Source organism: Mesoplodon mirus (genome assembly GCF_964341445.2).
Source record: "Mesoplodon mirus genome assembly, chromosome: 7".
Taxonomy (NCBI): domain Eukaryota; kingdom Metazoa; phylum Chordata; class Mammalia; order Artiodactyla; family Ziphiidae; genus Mesoplodon; species Mesoplodon mirus.
The window spans coordinates 127,513,605-127,538,182 of record NC_138983.1 but is presented as its reverse complement, the minus strand read 5'-3'; the positions used below and the strand labels follow the sequence as shown (position 1 = coordinate 127,538,182).

The following is a 24,578-nucleotide window of genomic DNA, read 5'->3' as shown; positions in this document are numbered from 1 at the left end:
TTAAAAGCTTCATATTAGGGGAAATGAAATTGATATGGACAGATATACTGACAGTAAGGTTTTGTTAAACAGGTACAAGAACTTACAAGCATTGTGTGAAGCCATTTAGTAAGGGCAAATTGGTCTACGCATTTCATTAGGTTATGGCAGTACCAATGATAAATAGCCTTATACAACAATCTATACTTATAGTAATGAAAATAATGAAGATGATGAACATAATAAGAGCTAACCCACTTATCACTTGCAATGTGCCAATCACTGTTCTAAGTACCGAACATTTAATTACTTATTAAACTCCCAACAATCCTACACGGAAAGTAATACTATTATTTCATTTTACAGATGGAGAAACCGAAGAATCACACAGCTAAGTTAAGTGGAAAAGTTAAGATTCATACTAAGGCAGTTGGCTTCAGAGTCCCTCCTCTTCTTAACCAGTAGACTATTCTGCCTTTTAGTGACGAACTGTGTCATTAAAAAAAAAAAAAAAAAAAGTCAAACAATGTTCAGTGTGTCTAAGAAGACTGAAAAATCTACAATTTTTATTCCACTATTTAAAAAAAAAAACAAAAAACCTGTTCTATGGCAGCCTGTTATCTATAGGAGAAAGTCTTGAGGTCAAAAAACAGCTCTTTATAATCTGACTCCAACCCATATTTCCAGCTTATCTATCTTCCCTAATTCTAGCCAAACCAGACCGCTCACGTTCCTTAAACAAACAGAGCCTGCATTTTCATGCCACTGTGTTAAAGGCCTTTTCTTCACTTCTCTGCCTAGAAAATTCCTACTTACCCTTCAAAATCTAGCTCAAATAACACTTCCTCTGTGTCACCTTCCCCGATGCCACTAGGTAAAACTGTGTTCATACAGTATTTTGTACATATCTCTATTAAAGTATTTATCACATGACATCAGAATTGAATACTTAACTCTCCTTTTCACCTCCTAGAATTAGAACCTAGTACACTGTGGATAATAAATAAAATTTTTAAGTTTTGGTACGTAATAAGTCCAAAATCATTTTTTTAATTCAGCAATACAAAATGACAAAAGTCAGAAATTTAAATAATTAAAATGGACAAAGTTCATTTTCACATAAATGAGATGTTACAAAGGTTCCTACAGATTGAATTCAGTTACAGAAACCTTTTTAAGAAGAAGATACTAATACTCTGGACCAAACCTGAGTAATCTGTCACAGTAAAGGTAACATGAATAACCATGTGGGTAAAATTTTAAGTGAGAGTTGAAGGTTCCCAGAATCTAAGCCAACAGAGTCAAACGCTACAAGGATACCATTTACTAAGTTACTGCTCGGCATGCTAACTGAATGCCCTCAGAAATTACTGTCCCCTGGGCTTCCCTGGTGGCGTAGTGGTTGAGAGTTTGCCTGACGATGTAGGGGACGCGGGTTCGTGCCCCGGTCCAGGAAGATCCCACATGCCGCGGAGCGGCTGGGCCCGTGAGCCATGGCCGCTGAGCCTGCGCGTCCGGAGCCTGTGCTCCGCAAAGGGAGAGGCCACAGCGGTGAGAAGCCCACATACCGCAAAAAAAAAAACAAAAAAAAAACAGTTATCCAAACTACTGGCTAATTTTTTTCCTATTATCCCATACTTATAACCCACCTAATATGCTACCAGCTCGAGCAAAATCCTCTGTTTACTGCCAACCCCAACTTCTTTCTTTCAGACTCTCACCTATCCACAAACTTTCATGATCTTCAGGGCCTCTGAAAGACCTATGCCTCCAACTCATCTTCATGGCTGTAAGTCACTGACTTTTCAGAGGTAAACAAATAATCAGAGCTAGGGATGGATCAATACTCTCCAAGGTAACCCTTTATACAAAACACAGCTTTAAGTCAAACGTCAACTTTGCGTTCTATTCTTGTTGACATAAAATGAAAACCAACTCAACTATTTCTATGTGTTACCTATTCAGGCAGTCACAGACCTGAATAAATATTTGTGTAGTATTCTCCATTACCTAGGCTGAGAATTCTCCTCATACATTCTTTCTTTCCCCTCCTTGAAGAGGCTTATGGTCTGCTTAGTTTTCTTCATCAAATTCTCCATGAACACCCTAAAATACTCATTTTCTCCAAGGGTCTCCATCTTCCCCTCATATCTTGACAAGATAGTGCGGAGATGCTGGTAGGTGTCTGGCAGCAGGTCTAAGATATAAGGTGGGCTATTCTTTAGCGCCAGCTTTGGGTTCTGACACAACCGCACCACCTGCAACAAATGGAAAAGAAGGGCTATTACTTGGAGGATCTTAAGGGCAATTCCCTTTTTTAAGTTTAGAAAATTATAAAATATGTGCTCCATTGCGGAAATATGAAAAATGCACGAGAATATAAGAAATGATCCATAACCCAAACACACACCCACAGGCAATCACTTTACATTTTTAGTGTGGGTTCTCAAAACCATATCTAACAGTTCAGACAACACACAGAAGACTAAACAATTGGGGTGGGGAAGACATCCACATACATGCCTAAAAAAATGCTAGATGAAGCATGGCGAATTCCTCTGAAATGCATGGCTCACACCACAGCAGAATAAAGAAAATTTCCAGGGGCAGAAATAGAGAACGTGGCTGCCCTGGGAGGTAAACCTGGTAACGTAGGAGCCTAGAGCTTTAACAACCACTAGGGGACAGGAGCACAGAGGCCTTGGACCCAGCAAAGAGTTGAACTGAGACACCATTCCTTCCCATATAAATGTAGAACTCTCAGAATTTGCCTGGTTAATTCATTTTACCTTCTTTTACTTTCAACTTTTCTCAGTTCTTAGTTTTAAGTAGGTCTCTTTTTTTTTTTTTTTTTTTTTTTTTTTGCTGTACGCGGGCCTCTCACTGTTGTGGCCTCTCCCGTTGCGGAGCACAGGCTCCGGACGCACAGGCTCAGCGGCCATGGCTCACGGGCCCAGCCGCTCCGCGGCATATGGGATCCTCCCAGACCGGGGCACGAACCCGTATCCCCTGCATCGGCAGGCGGACTCTCAACCACTGCGCCACCAGGGAGGCCCAAGTAGGTCTCTTTTAAAGAACATATAGTTAGACTTCTTTAATCCAATGTAACAATCTTTGTTTCTTAACTGGTGAGTTTTTATTTGCTGTAATGACTAATAATTTGTATTTATTCCTACCATCTTATTTAGTACTTTCCATTTATGTGGATTTTTGTGTGTCTGGAAGAGATATAAATTAGTGGGACAGAAAAGTCTAGAAATAGACCCACACATATATAGACGCTTGACATCACAAAGGAGTGATCTTTCCCAAAAACAGTAGTGGAACAATCCATATAGGAAAAAAAGAAAATCAAACTAAACCCTTACCTTACACTATGCAAAAAACAAAACAAAACAAAAAACCTAGATGGGCTCTAGACCTAAATGTGAAAGGCAAATAAAGCTTTAGAAGATAAGAAAACTATCTTTCATTACTTCATGATGGAGAAAAAATTCTTAAACAGGGCCATAAAAAACATTAACAAAGGAAAATATTAATTAAATTCTACTATACTCTAAAAGAACTTCTAAGATACCACAAAAGAGTAAAAACACATGTACAAAATCAGAGAAGATATTTACAATATGTATATATCCAGACATACATATCCAGAATATATAAAGAACATCTACAGATCAGTAAGATAGGGACGATCTTTTTTTTTTTTTTTTTTTTTTGGCTACATCGCGCAGCACACAGGATCTTAGTTCCCCAACCAGGGATCAAACCCGTGCCCCCAGCAGTGGAAGCATGGAGTCCTAACCACTGGACCACCAGGGAATTCCCAAAAATGGACAAAAGACTTGAATAAAAACTTGACAAAAGAAGATATCCAAACAACCAATAAACATATAAAATGGTGCTTAATCTCCTTAATCATTTTAATTTCATTAAAATGACAATTGTAAGCTCTCAATTAGATACTATCACTACACACACCAAATTGGCAATGCCAACCACTGGCAAGGAGCAAGGACCTTCAAATACTGCTGGTGGGAATCTAAACTAATAAAACCACCTTGGAAGATAGTTCGGCACTGTATTGTCAGGCTAAAGACTTATATGCCCTACAAACCTGCAGATCTCCACCTGGAAAGGTATACTGCGATACACACACAAAAATGTGTAACAACTAACAACTGCAAACAACCCAGATGTCCATCAACAGCAGAGTGGATAAACTGTAGTATATTTATTAGCAACAATACACTACCACATGGATGCTCCTCTCAAACAAAGTAGATCTAAAGAAACCAGAAACAAAATATATATATTACAATTACATGTATATGACTACATTACTATTACAAGGATATCCCTCTAAACTATATTGATGCAATATGCATACATAGGTGGTAAAAATATAAGTAACAGAAAGAAAATAATTTTACTTTACTTGTAGCTGATATAACTGTCCACGAATAAAATGAAAGAGAACTGACAAAACATTAGAAACAAAACAGTTTAATAGGTTGCTGGATTCAAAATTGATATATCAAAAGGGCATTCATAAAAATTTTATAAATAATTTTAAAATATAATTTTAATTGTTGCCATTTTGAATGGCATAAATAAAAATTTAAGGCTCCTAGGAATATATCTAACAAAAAATGTGTAAGACTCTTATGAAGAAAACTACAAAACTTCACTGAAGAACATAAGAATAGAAATTAATGAAGAACCCTATCATGTTTAAGGAGATGTCAGTTCTCCCCCAAATTAGTATATAAATGCAGTGCAATTCCTATCAAAATTCCAAAAAGCTTTTTCACGGAACTTAACAAGTTGATCCCAAAACCCACACGGAAGAAAAAGAGACCAAAACCAGCCAAGCCTATTTTGAAAAGTCACAAAGTAGGTGGTAGTTACCCAATGGATTATCAAGACTTTTTAAAATTTTATAATTAAAATAGTGTGATGTTGACCAAAGACAGATAAATGGCCAAATGGAAAAGAAGAGAGCCCAAACAGAGACACACATGTATGGAAATTCAGCATCAGAAGTGGCATTACAAATCAGTTCAAGAGGAATTCCCTGGAGGTCCAGTGGTTAGGGCTAGGTGGTTCCATTGCAGAGGGTACGGGTTCGATCCCTGGTAGAGGAACTAAGATCCCTCATGCCGTTCAGTGTGGCCAAAAAAAGAAAAAAGAAAAAAACACACAAATCAGTTCAAGAGAAAAACTACTGGAAACGGGTTATCCATATGGGAAAAAAATTACATCCCTTACACATTACATGAAAAGTAAATTTCAGACGAATTAAAGATCTTGTGTGGAGAAAAAACTTTAAAGCTTTTAGAAAAAAATTTGGAAAATATTTGTTGAACTTTATGATCTCAGAGAGGAAGTATTTCTCAAGACACAAAAGCAAATCATAACCATAAACAAAACAAAATGACAACCCACAGAATAGGAGAAAATATCTGCAAACAAAGCGACCGACAAGGGATTAATCTCCAAAATATACAAACAGCTCATACAGCTCAATATCAAAAAAACAAATGACCCAATCAAAAAAATGAGCAGAAGATCTAAATAGACATTTCTCCAAAGACATATAAATGGCCAAAAAGCACATGAAAAGATGCTCAACATCACTATTAGAGAAATGCAAATCAAAACTACAAAGAGGTTATCACCTCACACTGGTCAGAATGGCCATGATCAAAAAATCTACAAGTAATAAATGCTGGAGAGGGTGTGGAGAAACAGGAATCTTTCCACACTGTTGGTGGGAATGTAAATTGGTACAACCATTATGGAGAACAGTATGGAGGTTCCTTAAAAAACTAAACACAGAACTACCAGCAATCCCACTCCTGGGCATATATCTGGAGAAAAACATAATTTGAAAAGATACATGCACCCCAATGTTCACTGCAGCACTATTTACAATAGCCAAGACATGGAAGCAACCTAAATGTCCATTGACAGAGGAGTGGATAAAGAAGATGTGGTACAATATATACGATGGAATGTTACTCAGCCATAAAAAAAGAATGAAATGATGCCATTTGCAGCAACATGGATTAACCTAGAGATTGTCATACTGAGTGAAGTAAGTCAGACAGAGAAAGACAAATATCATATGATATCACTTTTATGTGGAATCTAAAGGAATGGTACAAATGAACTTATTTACAAAACAGAAATAGAGTCACAGATGTAGAAAACAAACTTATGGTTACCAGCGGGGGAAAGGGGAGAGAGGGATAAACTGGGAGATTGGGACTGACATATACACACTACTATATATAAAATAGATAACTAACAAGGACCTACTGTATAGCACAGGGAACTCTACTCAATACTCTCTAATGACCTATATGGGAAAAAGAATCTAAAAAAGAGTGGATGTATGTATACGTATAATTGATTCACTTTGCTGCACACCTGAAACTAACACAACACTGTAAATCAACTATACTCCAATAAAAAAATTTTTTTAATCATAAATGCAAAGACTGATTAGTTTGACAACACTAACATTTTAGTAATGATAAATCATAAGAACTACTGAACTACTTTTTCCTTTTGTTTAAAAAAAATCAATGCAATTATAATACTGTATTATTTTTTTTTTTTTTTTTTTTTTTTTTTTTTTTGCGGTACGCGGGCCTCTCCCTGTTGTGGCCTCTCCCGTTGCAGAGCACAGGCTCCGGACACACAGGTTCAGCGGCCATGGCTCACGGGCCCAGCCGCTCTGTGGCATGTGGGATCTTCCCAGACCGGGGCACGAACCCGTGTCCCCTGCATCAGCAGGCGGACTCTCAACCACTGCGCCACCAGGGAAGCCCAATACTGTATTATTTTTTTCAACATCCTTTTTATTTTCTTCTTGGTAAACTGCACTTTCATCAACGAAATAGCCTTCTTTAGAAACACTTCTTGCCTTAAAGTCCCCTTTAATGTATCTAATATAGCTAAACCAACTTTCCTGGGTTGGTGTTTGCATGGTGTATCTTCTTCCATTCTTCTATCTTCAAACTTTCTGTATTCCTACATTTAATGCATGACTTTGTCATGCAGAATATAGCTGGTTTCCTTTTAATTCTGACAATCTTTTATTTTAACCAATTTGACCTGTTTACACTTCAACTATGAAACTGGTATTATTGTAGGTCACATACTGGCAATTTCATATGGTTCACTTAATAAGTACTGATCCTATAATAAATAATAATTTACTATTTGTTTCCTATGTATATCTCTCCTGTTTCATCTTCCTTTACCTCCCCTTTCTTGCCCTCTTCCGGTTTAAGCATTTTTCTATTTTCCCAATTTTCTCCCCCATCAGCTTGCCAAATATATATTCTTTTACTACTCTTTAAATGAATACCTTAGTAATTATAAAATGCATCTCTGACTCAATGAATCTTATATAAAGTAGTACTTTTACCACTTCCAGACAACGCAAGGAACTTGGGACACTAACTCCATTTACTCTTTTCAAGTTATGTGCTATTACTATCCCACATTTTAATTCCATATATCATATAAAGTCCACAAGTCATTATTACTATTACTTCTGTTATTATTTTATACGGCCAATATTCATTCACATTGACCCACACAACCCCCCTTCCCAATGCTCTTCACTGCATCTGAAATCATGTTCCTTCAGCCTAAAGAACATCCTTTAGTATTTCCTTTAGGGTATAGGCTGCTGGCTATAAATTCTCCTCAGTTTTTGTTTATCTGAAAACATCTTTATTTTGTAACCACTTTTAAAGGCTATTTTCCCTGGATAAGGATTGGCAGTTATTTTCTGTCATCATTTTATAGCTACAGGCATACCTCGGAGATATAGCAGTTTCGGCACCAAACCACTGCAATAAAGGGAGTATGGCAATAAAGCAAGAATTGCAATAAAGCAACTCACACAAAATTTTTGGTTCCCCAGTGCATATAAAAGTTATGTTTACACTATACTATAGTCTATTAAGTGTGCAAGACATAGCATTATTAAAAAACAATGTACATACCTTAATTTAAAAATGCTTTATTACTAAAAAATGCTAATCATCAACTGACAACACAGGGTTGCCACAAACCTTCAATTTATAAAAAAACGCATTATCTGTTAAGTGCAATAAAATGAAGTGCAATAAAATGAGGAATGCCTTCTAGGTGCCACTGTCACTGTTGAAAAGTCAGGCTGTCAGTCTCACTGTTGCTCCTTTGAAGATAAAATGTCTTATTCTGTGGTTGCTTAAGATTTCTCTTTGCCTCGGGTTTTCAACAGTTTTACTACAATGTGCCTAGGTGTAGTTTACTCTGGATTTTTCCTGGTGTTTACAGAGCTTCTTTAATTTGGAACTTGATAATTTCTGTCAGTTTTGGAAAATTCTCAGCCAATTTCTCATCAAATATTGCTTTTGCCCAATTCTCTTTCCTCTCTCCTTCTGAACTTCAAGTACTTATACATAAGACCTTTACTCAATATTCCATATGCCTCTCATATTCTTTTCTGTATTCTCCATCCTTTTGTCTCTCAATGCTTCAGTCTGGATTTTTTTTTTCTGACTTACCTTCTACCTCACTAATTTTTCCTTCAGTTTTACGCTATTAAACCCACCCACTGAGTTAACAATCAGTTCTTGTGTTTTTCAGTTCTAGAATTTCTATTTCATTATTTACCATTTCAGATCTCTGACAAAATTATCTATTTTATCTTTAATTCTTCTAACACATTAATCATAGATATAAGCCCATGACTGATATCTCAAATATCTGTATCCCCTGTAAGTATGTATCTTTTATCAATCTTTCCTGTTGGTTTTTAGTTGTAGTTTGTTTTTTCATAAGCCTAATTATTTTTTATTGAGTGCTGAACACTGTGTATAAAAAATTATAGAGACAATCTGAGGCTATGGATGATATTATTCAGAAAGGATTTACTTTTTTTTTTTTTTTTTTTTGCGGTACGCGGGCCTCTCACTGTTGTGGCCTCTCCCGTTGCGGAGCACAGGCTCCGGACGCGCAGGCTCAGCGGCCATGGCTCACGGGCCCAGCAGCTCCGTGGCATGTGGGATCTTCCCGGACCGGGGCACGAACCCGTGTCCCCTGCATCGGAAGGCGGACTCTCAACCACTGCGCCACCAGGGAAGCCCAGAAAGTATTTACTTTTGCTTCTAGCAGACATATTTGGCTAGGGACACTAGGAATTCCAGGTCATCTTAATCTAACCCAAAATTGAGAAGATTAAAAAGCTGGGCTTCAGTCTTCAGTGCCCTGTAAAGACTGGTTTACTTCTGTTTCACCCTTACTCCTACAATTCAGGCCCTCAGGGACCCAAACCCAAAACCTAGAGTGTTTCCCAGGGCCCTCCACCTTGACAGACCCTAATTCCAATTTTTTGTCCTCCTTGACATGAGCATTTTGAAAACTCTATTCAGCCTCTCAGCTATCACTTCCAGAATCAGCAATGACCTCATGGAAAAGGCAGCCTCAAAAATAAGGCTTACCTCTCAGAGCTTTCCTTATCTTCCAGAACCTGGCCTCTAATTCCTCACTGCCTTTATAGCTCTTCAACATCTTCTAGCTTTTCTAGCTGCCAGCAGTATTATTTGGTTCGAAACAGCCTAGTCTAACAGTGGTAGAAGCAGAAGTCTGACTTCTTACTCTTTATTTAATATTTTAAAATGCCTATTTTCTTGCATCACCAAAAGCTCATTACAAACTTTTTAAAGATGTCTAAATGATTCCACTCTATAGACATACCATATCTTAAACCATCCCCTCCACTTTAACATTTATACTGTTTTTAAGTCTTTGCTATTACAAGTATCGCTGTGATGAACATCTTTGGGCATTTTATTCTTCTAAGCATCAGATTATTTCCTTAGGATAGATCCCCCAGAAGTGGGATCACTAGGTCCACCTGGAACAATTGCAAAATTCCAATTTAATTACTAATGTCTCTTCAAATGATGTAAGACAACATTAAAATTTCTAAACTAAATATTTTATCCTCTGTACATCATTTCCTGTACTCTTGAAAAAGAGCCCTATATAAGCCTGGCAAATAAAGACAAGCTGAATCAACAAAAATATATGATTTATGAATATTTTAACAGTGTTTTAGGAAGCTGCTCATCCTATCAAGGGTTTCAAGCCAAAAAGGAACAACATAGCCAAGAAAAAAAGACTCTACCTCAGAAGACAGCTATATTCTAAATGCAACAGAGTTAAGAACTCATACTAATTAAAATAAATAGTACCTAATTTATAAGTATTACATTCCAAAACCTCATTTGAAAGACAGGTATTTATGATTCAGAATATATTTTTACAAAATATATATTTATAATAAAAATATTAAAATGGTAGGTTCTTAAATAGTCCATGGAGGGAGTTAGGGGAGACTGACATTGAGACTAAGAGATCAAGATTCAGCAAAGACTACAAGAGGTATATGATCGAAGGTTTTTATCTTCAGAGAATACTGAGCATGTTTTATATGGAGAAAGAACCAAAAGAGAAAAAGATAAATTAAAAGAAAATGGAAAATGGGATCTACAACACAGCTAGAACACTAAACACCCAATACCATTAAAAGAAGGGACACCTCCTTCCTTTAAAACAGGAAGAAAGGGACTGAGGACAGGTTTAAACAGACACAAATTCAGAGATATGAAGGCAGTACGTTTAAGAAGATTGCACTTGGTTTTGATTTTTCTCAACGTATGCATTCAACAAATATATGCCAGGCACTGGGACACAGAAGTAAAAATACCATGCCCCTGAATCTGAGAGGAATCAGGCAATAAACAACAAAAAGGAAATCAACAGGAAAAATATCAGGTTCTGTGCAGACAATTAAAATAGAATAATAAGAAAATGCTGGATGACTACTTCAGCACAGTGAGTAGGGAAAGCTTCTCTGAGGTGAATTTAGGCTAAGAGTTAAAATTACAGGAAGGAGCCCATCATGTAGAATCAGCAGAAGAGTAGCCCAAACAGAGGGAACAACTAATCCAACAGCCCTAAAGTGAGAATAGGTTTGGATTTGAGGAACAGAAAGGTTAGTGAGACTAAAGTGTAGAGAGCAAGGTGAAGAGGGTCATTAAGGGAGAGATGTGGAGTATCAGGGAATTAACAAGGAGACAGTATGATGAAGACTAAGATATAAGCTTTTATGTGTTGAATTAAAATTAAAATGTTTTAGTATCTTGACAAGATTACACCAAATAGCCACATCAGAATGTCCTGTTTCAGTCATTTACCTTCAGTAAATTTCTTAACCTCTGAGCCTCAGTTCTTTTACCTGTAACACAGTGATAATACCCACCTCATAATAAATGTTTAGGAAAGGGCTGCACAGTTTCCAATAAAGTAGACATTCAATGCTAGTTCCCTCCCCATTTCCATACAACTCGACCAGGTTTATCTGCAGGTTAGGCAGGAATTATCTATTGAAGACAGAATGTTAGACCTCACATCACCCTTTGTTGACTCCCAGAAACTGACACCCTTATTCCTACCATCTGGCCATGCCACAGCTACCCTTCCAAACCTGCATGGTCTCTGACTACTTGGTGACCAAGGAATAGAGAAAAGGCAGCAGGCCACCCAAGAACAGGGTGACCAACAATCTGCAAAAACTACAGTATCCACTCCTTCAAAGGTCCAAACCAAGCAGAGCTCCCCCCAAATTATTTACATTTATATCCAGAGCTACACATGCCAACCCATAATATATTCTCCCTATTTAAAGGCAAATGCACTAACATTAAGAATTCAGGTTAAAATGCATTATTTGCCTAATACCTCTGGAAAAAAAGGTATACTTCCTTTCAACAACAACAAAACTAAACTAAAATTACTCTGCCCAACCTATAGTAAGCAATTAATAAACGCTGATTAATGACAATGACCTGAAAAAACACATGACCCCTCATAACAGATTTAAAATATCATGAGTTTTTAAATGTCTCCCAAACACTTGATTAGTTCGCATTTTCAAACTACTATCATGTACGTTCCACAAATGCTATCAGTCCCTCCTTAGAATGTGACCTTGTAAAGATCAACTGTAGATTAAATGTCTGCTTTTCTCAAGATCTTTCAAAGATAAATCAATCACATGACCAGGGAAATCAGCACTCCTTAACACTAACACAGAAGTATATAGGTAGAGCAGCAACTCTTTTGACATTAAAATCTTCTGTAAAGAAAAAAAAAAATTCCCTAAATACTTATAACCTCTAGGGAAGAAGTTTCCAAAAAGCTTTGTGAATAATTCAAGTCAATAGTTAACAAACATCAAAAGCCAAAAGAACCTGCCTTTATTAGTGAATGTTAAATTGGCAGTTTCAGTTAACCTCTAAAGCACAAATGTGCATTCTGAGCTTTAAAAATTCACCAAAAAGTTTCCGAAAGACATTTTCCTGCTTAGTCTGTTCTCAATTTTATTTTGCTTTCCAAGTCTTACAATAGCAAAAATGGCTTCCTTTTGTTTACTTCTGCCTGTACATTTACAGCATCACTCAGAACAATGTCAAAAAGAAACATGCTTAGCTCTGGGAAACCAACAGTATCCTTGCACAGCTGCCATATACTCCATTCATAATAGCTTCCTCACTGGCCTAGCTCCTCCCTTTGCTTCTGCCAAGGGCTCAATGGTCAATAGAAAAAATTTGCAAAGTGCTATGATTACAATAAAGAGGAATAAAATTATGTTTGGAAATTGCTAAATTTTTAAAAACAGAAAAGTTACAGAGAACAGTGCCTATGCCTAATTCTGTTCTGAACACAGAATCTTTTCTAACACTAAGGAATTGTATTTCTAACTAAGCAGAAAACTATAAGCATATATGACTGTGAATGACTAAGTATTTTTATCTCTGTAGACCTTAACTTATCCATGGAAGCATTTTTCATTTCAAACTTTTTCATATGTTAAAAAGCATGATTAAAATAAGCACTAAGCTTCAAAAGCAAGTATCCAGTATGGTGAGCTATACATAAAACACATAAAATTTGATTACAGTTTTAAAAGAATCAGTTGCTCAAGAGAACAGGAGGTACAGCAGAAAGGACACCAGGGTAGGAGTCCAGAGACCTGGGTCTTAGTCTGGTGACTGACATTAACTGGCTATGTGACCCTGGGCAAGTTACTCGTCTCTCTGGGTCTCTCTCCCTCCATAAATTAAGAGTTAGATCAATTAATTTCTTTTCTTAAAGCTTCAAGTTTTAGAAACCAATCAACTCAGAAACTTGAAGAGATTTAACAGTTTTACAAGTGTAACTACACAGTGAAGCTTTTAAATGAAAACTTATGACAGTTTTTCAAAGAGACATCAGAAACCCATACTTTTTTTTAAAAGAAACATATCATCACTAGATAATGGCTCCAAGAAAAAAAAGTCTTTTACTTCTAATTACTCTTCTCCATTACTGATTTATCAAAACCCATTCAGGGACTTGAACTGTAATTACTACCCAACACTTCTCAAATACCTCCCAACGCTATTTATTAAAAGCACTATGTCACTTACAACTAATTACCAATCTCATTACTTTCATTTATCACATTAATTGCAGAAAAAAAAATACAGCCAGTACAATGTAGGAAATTAAATAACCGACAAGCGCTAACAGCTTAACCATGCAGTTTTTATACAGGGATTCTGTTTTTAAAAGGAAAATATAATTCTCCTCTCAGACTTATCAGTGCAACTTCAAACCAATACTTAGCATGAACTAGAGATTAAATGATTTTAGCATCATTTTTGGATGTCAGACCCTAATTAAGGCACAACTGTGAATTAGGATATTGTGGAGTTCTCTGCTTGGTCTAGTCCCTCTCCAGTCCCAATCCTCTTTCTGGTCTCAAGGATTAAGTAAAGATTTGCCTAATGATTCCCACAGGGGGTTCCCTGATCCCTTTGAACACCTTCAGTTATATCACCAGTTTGCAAGTATGAGGACTGAGTCATCCTTAACTCCCTAGCACCCAGAAAAAAGTTCATGTTCAATGAAAGTGTGATGGTAGAAAAGTTGCCAACATAATTTTCACCTAAAGTAACTAGGAATCAGTTACCATATTTAAATCAACAAACTAGACAAGGATTGTGGATGAAAGCAGACTTTTTGGAAGGCAATGTGCCAATATATACTTTTCAAACTTTAATGTATGATTCCTTTGACCCAGGACACTTCATTTCTAGAAGTTTATTCTAAAGAATGTTTAGCAACTGCATAATAGATATCACTGCAGCATTGTTTCTAGTATTAAAAATCAGAAATAACCTAGAAGACTACCAATATGAATTTGTTAAATAAACATATATATATCCATATTATAAAATCTTATACACCCCTTAAAAAAAGAATTCAGGACTTCCCTAGTGGCGCAGTGCTTAAGAATCCACCTGCCAATGCAGGGGACATGGGTTCCAGCCCTGGTCTGGGAAGATCCCACATGCCGCAGAACAACTGAGCCCATGCACCACAACTATTGAGCCTGCGCTCTAGAGCCCACGAGCCACAACTACTGAGCCCGCATGACACAACTACTGAAGCCCGCCTGCCTAGAGCCCACGCTCCACAACAAGAGAAGCCACCGCAATGAGAAGCCCACGCTCCACAACGAAGAGTAGCCCCTGCTCACTGCAACTACAGAAAGCCCACGCACAGCAACAAAGACCCAATGCAGCCATAAATAAATAAATAAACAAATTTATAAAAAAAATTATTCAGGGAGACCTACATGTAGTATTAACATGGATAATCTCCATAATATAGCAAAAAATTTTTTAATTCTAGAAGCATTTTTGTTTAAAAATCCCACTTTTGCTTAAAAATGTGTAATTTTATAAGTATGTATTACTTTCCAAATTTAAGAACATAATAAGTAATACCTTGAACATAAATAAGATACTCTACTGCCATTTCTTTTTTTTTTAAATAAAATCTGTCAAGCTTATCTATAAAATAAAAGCAACTGTGGTATGGGGGCCTTGCTACTTGAAGTGTGATCCCTGTCAGCAACACAGAATCTCAGGCCCTACATCAGATCTACTCAGACTCTATGTTTTAACAAGATCCCCAGATGATCTGAATTCATGTTAAAGTCTGAGAGGCACTGGCTTATAAGAATTACTTAGAGGGACTTCCCTGGTGGCACAGTGGTTAAGAATCCACCTTCCAACACAGGGGACACGGGTTCGGGCCCTGGTTAGGGGAGATCCCACATGCCGCGGAGCAACTAAGCCCGTGCGCCACAACTACTGAGGCTGCGCTCTAGAGCCCACGAGCCACAAGTACTGAGCCCGCGTGCCAGAACTACTGAAGCCCACGCGACTACAGCCCATGTTCCGCAACAAGAGAAGCCACCACAATGAGAAGCCCGCGCACTGCAAAGAAGAGTAGCCCCCTCGCCACAACTAGAGAAAGCCTGTGTGCAGCAACGAAGACCCAATGCAGCCCTAAATAAATAAATAAATAATATTTTTAAAAAAGAAAAAAGAATCACTTAGAGTCTGAACAGCAGTTCAAGATCCACATAAAAAGACAAAAGTATTAGCTGGGTGGCTTATGTTACTTAAACTCTCTGAATCTGTTTCTTTCTCATAAGACAAATTATTTTGAAATTTTTGCTGTATCAGCAGATGTGAAATTGTAAACTGCTCAGCAATATAAGGAATTATTAGAACTTGGTTACCAGTCTTAGTGAGTAAATGGTAAAAAGGCAACAACTTGCTCAAGTCATAAATCTTTCAAGGGCAATGCTATCCATCCAGGCTTCTCAGAGCTGCTTAGAAAAAGGGACTGGAGGGATGGACCCCAAACAGTAGACAGTGGTTACCTCTGGAGAGGGTAGTCATTTTGCGGTATGAGAGCAAAAGGAGACCTTTACATTTTGTTCTGCATATTTTATGGTTCATAAATTGTTTTCCACAAAGAGTGCTACACCTGTGTACTGCTGTTCAAAGTAGCTCTAAGAAAGGAGGAGGCAGGAATTAGTATCCCATCCCCCTCAATGAAGTGGCAGTGAGTTGGCCTCATTTTAAGATTTCTTGTGGTTGATCCCAGAGCAAAAGGGAAGGTCAGTGGTGGCTGTAAGAAGGCGCCCAAGGCAGAGGAGTTTGCTAAGCAAGACTCGCCACCCATCCCAAAAGTTGCAGAGGGGAGGCCAAGGGTCATTGCTGATTTAGGAGTTTCTATGGCAGTGACATTCCATCTCCTAGGGCTTGGATCCCCAGTGGGTGTGTACCACCAATACCATCACTGCACCCCTTTCCCCTCCTCCTTTTGGAAGCTGCTGCAGGAAGGAACATTGTGGGGACAGAGCTGAGGCTGGCTTCCAGTGCTCCTGGTTGACTACTCCCACCTATTTCCTTCCAGCACAAAATGTGCTGACCATGAAAGCATTTCACAATGACTTGCTTGTTATAATCCCCCTCTTCCAACAAACCGAATGATCAGAATTACTTCTAAGATCAGAATTAACAACTTCATTGGAAAATGTGATTGAAATTTAGGCTCAGTTTTCAAACCAATGCTTAGTCCATTTTTCTTTTAATGCTCTAGGTTAGTCACTAGGGGGGTGATTTTCATAGCATAAGCATTATCCGTATGTTTGACGATAACATGAACTCCACCAAAAGTGAAGACTTGGGGACCAATCTGCCCATGTGTATACAGCCAACAAACAACATATTAAAAACAGGTTGTACTACAGCAAAGGTCACCAAAAACTTCAACCAAAGCCACGAAATGAACAGAGCAGATCATGTTCTTCCCTGGCCTAACCCTACTTTTATTCCGTATACCCTTCAAAATTTCTATAATGAATCACACATGAAATGCTCAGTGAGCTCACATTTCATATGGAACTAGGGAGAATTTTACATCCCTTGGGGGAGTTTGTTTTTTGGGTTTTTTTTGCGGTATGCGGGCCTCTCACCGTCGCAGCCTGTCCCGCCGCGGAGCACAGGCTCCAGACGCGCAGGCCCAGCGGCCATGGCTCCCGGGCCCAGCAGCTCCGCGGCATGTGGGATCCTCCCAGACCGGGGCACGAACCCGTGTCCCCTGCATCGGCAGGCGGACTCCCAGCCACTGCGCCACCAGGGAAGCCCCGGGGGAATTCTTAATAGGCATGAATACAACAGAACCTTTTTGTTTACAATGACTGTATACTACCCTTATAACCAAATAAGGTAAAACTACTTTTAGTAAATGTTACTTTAATTCAACACTCAAAAAAAAAAAAAAAAAAAAGATTCCCTACCTGATCCTCCTAATTGATCACATAGAAAATGTGGGAACATGTTTTGATCCCATTTTACTTTGTTAAAATGTTTGCACTTCATTCAGCAAGTACTATGTATTAGGCACAGGAACTGATGTTAGGACAAAGCCTTGGGACTTCCCTGGTGGCGCAGTGGTTAAGAATCCGCCTGCCAGTGCAGAGGACACATGTTCGAGCCCTGGTCCGGGAAGATCCCACATGCCACGGAGCAACTAATTCCGTGCGCCACAACTACTGAGCCTGCGCTCTAGAGCCCACGAGCCACAACTGCTGAGCCCGCACGCCTAGAGCCCATGCTCCGCAACAAAGAGAAGCCACCGCAACGAGAAGCCCGCGCACCGCAACGAAGAGTAGCCCCCGCTCGCCACAACTAGAGAACACAACTAGAGAAAGCCAGTGCACAGTAACGAAGAACCAGTGCAGCCAAAAATAAATTTAAAAAAAAGACAAAGCCTTGATCCTGAAGAGCTCTAGTGGAGGGAGAGACAGATGAAATAAAAAGTGGTAAATGCTATCACTTTTTTTTTTTTTTTGCGGTACGCGGGCCTCTCACTGTTGTGGCCTCTCCCGTTGCGGAGCACAGGCTCCGGACGCGCAGGCTCAGCGGCCATGGCTCACACGCCCAGCCACTCCGCGGCAAGTGGGATCTTCCCGGACCGGGTCATGAACCCGTGTCCCCTGCATCGGCAGGCGGACTCTCAACCACTGCGCCACCAGGGAAGCCCACTTTTTTTTTTTTAATGAATCCCAAATTTTGAATCACAAATTCCTGGGTGACTAATATTCCTAGAGTTAAAATTAAATTGGGAAGGGGCTACCAAAAAATAAACACCTACTTTATTAATACAACAGCAACAGAAAGGGTTTCCAATTTTTAGAAGAAAAATAACATGAACCAGCTCCACCTGGTGGGTGTGACAAGATGAAATGCCCACATTTATTGTTTTGAGAGCCCCCCACTGCAATGCAGATGTTTCATCAAAGACAGCTGCCATCAGAGCTGAATGGCATGAATTAAGTGCAATGGGAGAATAACGTGTACAAACGTCCATGATAACTATGCAAAGTAACCAGTCCACATAATTTGAAGAGACACAAACCCTTAATTTAAAGGAAGATATTTCTTTTAATGGTACTAGTTAAACACCATGTTAACATCATTCAAGAGAACATCTACTTTGCCTGAGTGTGTGAATGGCAGGTGTGAGAGTGTGTGTGTGCGTGTGTGAGAATTGCTGTTGTATACCTACACAGGTCACTTTCTGAAAAATGACTTTTGTTATGGAGACTTTGTTGTATACCTGAGAAGTTACTGTATGGAGGAAATAACTAAGCCTTAGGAGGTGGGTAATCATGGATTCCAAGTCAAGTTCCCCTATTAACTAAGTTACGTAACCTCTCTGAAGCTAAGTATCCATAAAATAGGGATGATACCGCCAAAGAACTACTGAAAGAAATAAATAAGTTTAATGTAATTAAAAATGATTCCCGGGCTTCCCTGGTGGCGCAGTGGTTGAGAGTCCGCCTGCCGATGCAGGGGACACAGGTTCATGCCCCGGTCCGGGAAGATCCCACATGCCGCGGAGCGGCTGGGCCCGTGAGCCATGGCCGCGGAGCCTGCGCGTCCGGAGCCTGTGCTCCGCGGCGGGAGAGGCCACAACAGTGAGAGGCCCGCGTACCGCAAAAAAAAAAAAAAAATGATTCCCACCCCCATTCCTTTCCCTTTCAGAATTCCTTTGGGGCACACAAAGCAGTTTAACAAATATTTACAACGCAGTTACTATTGTGTAAGGCCTTGTGACTGGACACTGCAGGAGATAAAGAGATTATAGTTGCTGTCCTCGTGGAGTTTACAATCTTCAGAGGTTAAGATAGAGAAGAAATATGTACATGATGTTTAAACTTGAGATCCCACATCACTTTGAACATACAGTCACTTATCACTATAATGTAATCTCCTGGAATGTAAGAATTTACACCTAGCACTACTATGAGAAAAAAGTCCAATGAAATATACTGATCCATAAATTCTATTAAGTGCATCTTACTTCCAAAATACAAGAAGTTACTTAAGGTGCTTTTTTTAAGGGCAAGCAGGAGAAGGTAAGTAGCAGAAGGATTATCTTTTTAAAATGCTTTTTTAAACCCATGCTTTAAAGGAAAGCATTTTTCCCATAAATTATAGCCCATTAAATAAATGAACACCTGGGCCTCCCTGGTGGCGCAGTGGTTGAGAGTCCGCCTGCCGATGCAGGGGACACAGGTTCATGCCCCGGTCCGGGAAGATCCCACATGCCGCGGAGCGGCTGGGCCCGTGAGCCATGGCCGCTGAGCCTGCGCATCCGGAGCCTGTGCTCCGCAACGGGAGAGGCCACAACAGTGAGAGGCCCGCGTACCGCAAAAAAAAAGAAAAAAAAAAAATGAACACCTTAAGGTTTTACTAACATAAGCTAATTTAAAATAAAAACATAGGGCTTCCCTGGTGGCGCAGTGGTTGGGCGTCCGCCCGCCAATGCAGGGGACACGGGTTCGTGCCCCGGTCCGGGAGGATCCCACATGCCGCGGAGCGGCTGGGCCCATGAGCCATGGCCGCTGAGCCTGCGCGTCTGGAGCCTGTGCTCCGCAACGGGAGAGGCCACGGAAGTGAGAGGCCCGCAAACCCAAAAAAAAAAAAAACATAGCATGGACCTAAAATACTGCCAGCATGACGCTCTACTTCAGAGGTGGACAAACTACAGCCTGCAGCCTTTTTTGTACACCTGCAAGATAAGAATGGCTTTTACATTTTTAAAGAGTTGTAAAACAACAGAAAGAATATTGTGGGCTTTCCTGGTGGTGCAGTGGTTAAGAATCCGCCTGCCAATGCAAGGGACAAGGGTTCGATCCCTGGTCCGGGAAGATCCCACAGCCGGCGGAGCAACTAAGCCCATGCACCACAACTACTGAGCCCACGTGCCTAGAGCCTGTGCTCCACAACGAGAGAAGCCACCGCAATGAGAAGCCCGCGCATTGCAACGAAGAGTAGTCCCTGCTCGCCGCAACTAGAGAAAGCCCGCGTGCAGCAATGAAATCCCAACACGGCCAAAAATAAATAATTTTATTTAAAAAAAAAAAGAATATAGGACTGCATATGTGGCCAGCAATGCCTAAAGTATTTACTATCTGTCCTGTGACAGAAAGTTTGCCAACTCCCACTCTACTTCATAACGGAATTTTGAGTCTCTCACTGAATTAAATACCTTGATACTTCTATATTTACATTGAAGGCAATTTATATGATTGCTCTCTCCACTCCCCTGCCTTGCTGTCTCTTTACTTACTAGCCACTTTCTTCACATACAAGTATCTTCACAAATATTAATTACAATATACCGGGGTGGCAAAAAGAAAAGCCTAGAGGCTGACCGCGTCTTCTGTTTAATAACAAGCATTCTAGCACGAGCATTTTTCCAAGAATGAGTTTAAGTTCCGCAATGGAATAGTAAATTGGGCCTCTGTTGACCAGAACCCGTGACTGATGCCAACTCCTCCCTCCGTATACATCCAATATTGCAGAAGAGGAGACAGTTCCCAGGGCTAAACCAATAAACTGATTAATAATAGGCTGGGATAATATTCACCTAGCTTCAACAAGGTTAAAACAGATATGAGATGGTGACTTAGAGCTAAATTCAATAAATGTGTGGGACATCTATACATCTGACACTAAGTTCTTCTCCACTTATATCATATGGCATAAAGTCAAGAAGGGTGAGTGATACATTTAAGACTTTCAACAATAAAAATAAAGTGAAAACAGAGAACATCTATGCTCTAAACAGCAAGAGTAAAAGAGACGGTGCAATCTAACACTACAGAAATAGTCAGAAAATCTGGAAAGCAGTATGAACCTACTGGACTAATACCTCAGAAAGAACTATTTTCATTTCAGCACAACCAGTAATATGTGATATGGGGCAAAAAGTACTAAAAACCATTTTCCAAAACAAGCAACACAAGAATAAAACAGTCCTTTCCCAACGCTAGAATGGAAAAGCTAGAAGCCTACTTTCCTTGAAACTACCGAAACCTGAAAAGCATTGACTCAAAACTGAGAGGTCTTTATACTTCCCAAATAATTAAACATTCTGCAGAAGAAATCATAATTCAATACACACTCTTGAAAGAGATGAATGAGAAAGACTTAAGGGGAAATCTTATTTTAAGGACTACGTTACACAGACTCAAAAGTTTGATAAAAAGTTTATTATTTTAAAGGAGAGGTCTCTAATCAATATGATTTTGATACATCGCATGTTGATACAATGAGAAACTAATTAGAAATGCAAATGTTTTTTCATTCCAGGAGAAACTTTTTAAGTCATTAACTCTAAACCCCTAAAATGCAAGCCTACAATCTTCGGATTTTGAATATATTCCATATATGTTTTCAAGGTGTCAATGCATTTAAAATTTCCTTTATGCCTAACTTTCTTTAATGGTTTTATTACAATTTCTAATAATGAAATTAGCATTATAACACCAATATAATCAACATACAAATACTTGTTTATTAATTACCATACCTATTACTTAACATGAGAAAAACCAGCAGTGAAAAAGAGGCTTCTGAAACCACTGGTATGCCCTACAGGAGTGCTAACTCATACACAGGACTTATTAAGAATTTATATAGCACATTTATATTTGCCAAGTGCTTCACAGTCACTTTTATTAGCTGTTTCTAGTGCAAAACAATCCATGAAGGACTTTACAGAAGAGGAACCTAGGCCCAGAGAGGAACCAAAGAAAAACAATTTTACTCTGGAGGAAATAACACCATTCTCTTACAATCTATGCCTGATCCTTCTAATCACCTTTCATCTGCAGAATGAATTTTGCAAAAATAAGTCATTAATGAATGTGAAAAATAGCAAGGAAATATTGAATTCTCTGGAACAAACCGTTAGACTGTTTAAACACTTTTAAATACTTGGGACTAACTACTATGTTTCATTATACAGACACAACTATAAGGAAGTAAAATCCTTTCAAATGCCAAACTTAAAGTGGGGTTATTTTTCACACTTGCTAAAAAAAAAAAAAAAGAAAAGAAAAAGTAACCAAAGCAGCTCATCTAACAAGTTTAAAGTCAGGTTCTGTTACCAAAAAAAGTAGAACCCAACGAAAAGCAGTGTGTGTAAGGAGGAAGTTCTGGAAGAAGTCCGAATCTGCTGCCTAACCCGCTCAGTCAAGATATCTCTCCGAAAATAATGGTTATGAGCAGAACTTGTGGTTTAATCAGTGCATATCTATCTCAGCACCAGCAATGGATCCCATTCAATGTTTTGGAGGAGAAAAACTTGAGCCAACGCTAGATGTGGAGGAAAGTTCCTTCCTTGGCTCATTTAAACACCCTCCATTTATTTTCTCTCGGTGTTGCATCTTAATGAGAAGAAAAAACAGAAACAAAAACTATACGCTCACCTAGAGCGCAGTTGGCCTGCGGAGTTGTCAGGACCCCACGTCTCTCAACCAGAGCCCGTAAACCTAATTCCCTAGTCAGAGCTCATCCAGCTAACAGTCCCAGCCGGTAAATCAAGCGCTCTTCCTCACCCCCTCCCTCCTATCTCCCGGGGCCAATTCCGTGACCCACATCCCTATACCCTGCACAGAGCCGCAAACTCTGCACCCCCATTATACTTCCTCCCTGGTGGCTCCCCAGTTACCCTTCACCCCAGCCGCCACCCCATCTTTGTCTCGCAACCCCAAACACACATCTCTACGTTCCCTCACTCCCAACCGCAGCCCTTCCCCCACCGCCGACCCCCATCCTCCCGGTCTCCTCCCCACCCCCGTATTCCCCACCCCTGCGCCCCGTCACCCCAGCTCCTCGCCTCCCCAGCCTCGCATGACCCGTCCCCTCCCCCAGCTTCCTCTGTCCCTTCCTTCCCGTCCCTCGGCCCCTCCGCCCACGCCCACCCCTGCTCCCGCGGGTCCTCTGCAGGCCTTTCACCTTGTCCATGAGCTTCCAGCACTTCTCCACCATCTTCTTGTCCACGGTCCCCGGAGGGTGGGGGCTGAGGTGGTGGTGGTGGTGGTGGTGCGGCTGGAAGGCGTCCTTCATGAGCCCGATCAGGCCTCCCGAGCCCGAACCCCCGGAGCCGCCGCCGCCCCCGGCCCCAGAGCTCTTTTTCACATTGCCGGCCATAGCCCGGGGAGGGTTAGGGGCCCAGCCGCGTCCGCCGGCTCCGCTTGGCTGCGAGTGAGGGAAAGAAGGAGGGCGTGAAGGAGGGGCCTCTCCCGGCCGCCGCCGTCACAGCCGCCGGCCGTCCGGGCGGAGGGAGGGGCGGTCGCGGGGAGGGGAGTGGGCGGCGCCGGGAGCGTGGGTCCGCGCGGGCGCGCCCCTTCAGAGAGCGCGAGCCCGGGCGCGGGAGGAGCGCGCGGAGCGGGCGGCCGCGTCCGGACTGGGGAGCGACCCCTCCTGCGCCACCCCCTCCCGAGCCACAGCTCCCGGAAAGCTGCGGCCAAGTTTCCGCGCCGTCTCCCCCGCCCCTACCGCGAGGCGGGGTGGGGGTGCTGCCCAGGCGGAACCTTCGCGCTGCGCCCCCTGCTGGAGGAGCGGGGAAAGGGCGGGGCGGGGTCTAACGTGGAGCCTGCGCACTAGGCAGAAGCCGAGCCCTCCGTGTTCTTGTGGGTTGTGGGATGATCCTCCTGTAGGCGGTCATTGGGCTATTTAAATTAAGACAGGTGGCCATAGAAAGAATCTGAACTTCAAGTCTTTACCCCACACCTAACAAATGAGGAAATTGAACTTAAAGTTGTTTGCTTCTTAACACTGTGGGAGAAAAAGGGAAGTTTTTCCCCCACTCCCTAGTGCTTTAAAGTCCTAAAGTCAGGACCAAGGACAGGAATGTGAATGCTGCAGATTGCTGCATCCTGATTAGACCCCAGAAAGGCTTGAGACACTTAGGCCTCGAGCTCTTCTTCCAGGCCCTTTGACCCTTCTGAGAACAAAACACTTCCCCCTTTCTTTGCTTTGAACACAAGTTCCTTTTCTGGAAATTGAAGATGTACTTAAGATTCCCCTGCTCAGAGCACTGCACCACAGGTGGGTACTGGCAGCATCAAGCCCTGACCACAGAAACCTTGAGCTTCAAGCCCTGGCCTGAGGAGTCCTCGCTCCTCCCAGGGAACAGCAATGCAGTTCCCAGTCACTTCCACTTTTCTAGTCTCAAAGTTCCACTGGAAGAACTTTGAAAAAAAGAACCTCTCTCCCAAAGAAGGAAGTGCCCTGCCCTAATTTGCTAATTCTGAG

General features: G+C 40.7%; 1 protein-coding gene across 3 annotated transcripts in view; it reads right to left on the bottom strand.

Annotated features, from left to right (window-relative positions):
• Nucleotides 1–23,553, bottom strand: part of CBL (Cbl proto-oncogene) — a 91,505-nt gene extending 67,952 nt beyond the window's left edge. For 2 of the 3 annotated variants that reach the window (XM_082628982.1, XM_082628983.1), the window contains exons 1-2: nt 23,277–23,553; nt 1,990–2,237 (exon numbers count right to left, since the gene is read on the bottom strand). In XM_082628982.1, coding sequence (XP_082485108.1) covers nt 1,990–2,237; nt 23,277–23,471 — 443 coding nt within the window. In that variant the 5' untranslated portion in view covers nt 23,472–23,553. Of the gene's footprint in view, nt 1–1,956; nt 2,238–23,276 lie in introns of those variants that run through there. The other variant, XM_082628984.1, reaches the window with a different exon arrangement.
• Nucleotides 23,554–24,578: the final 1,025 nt, after the last annotated feature.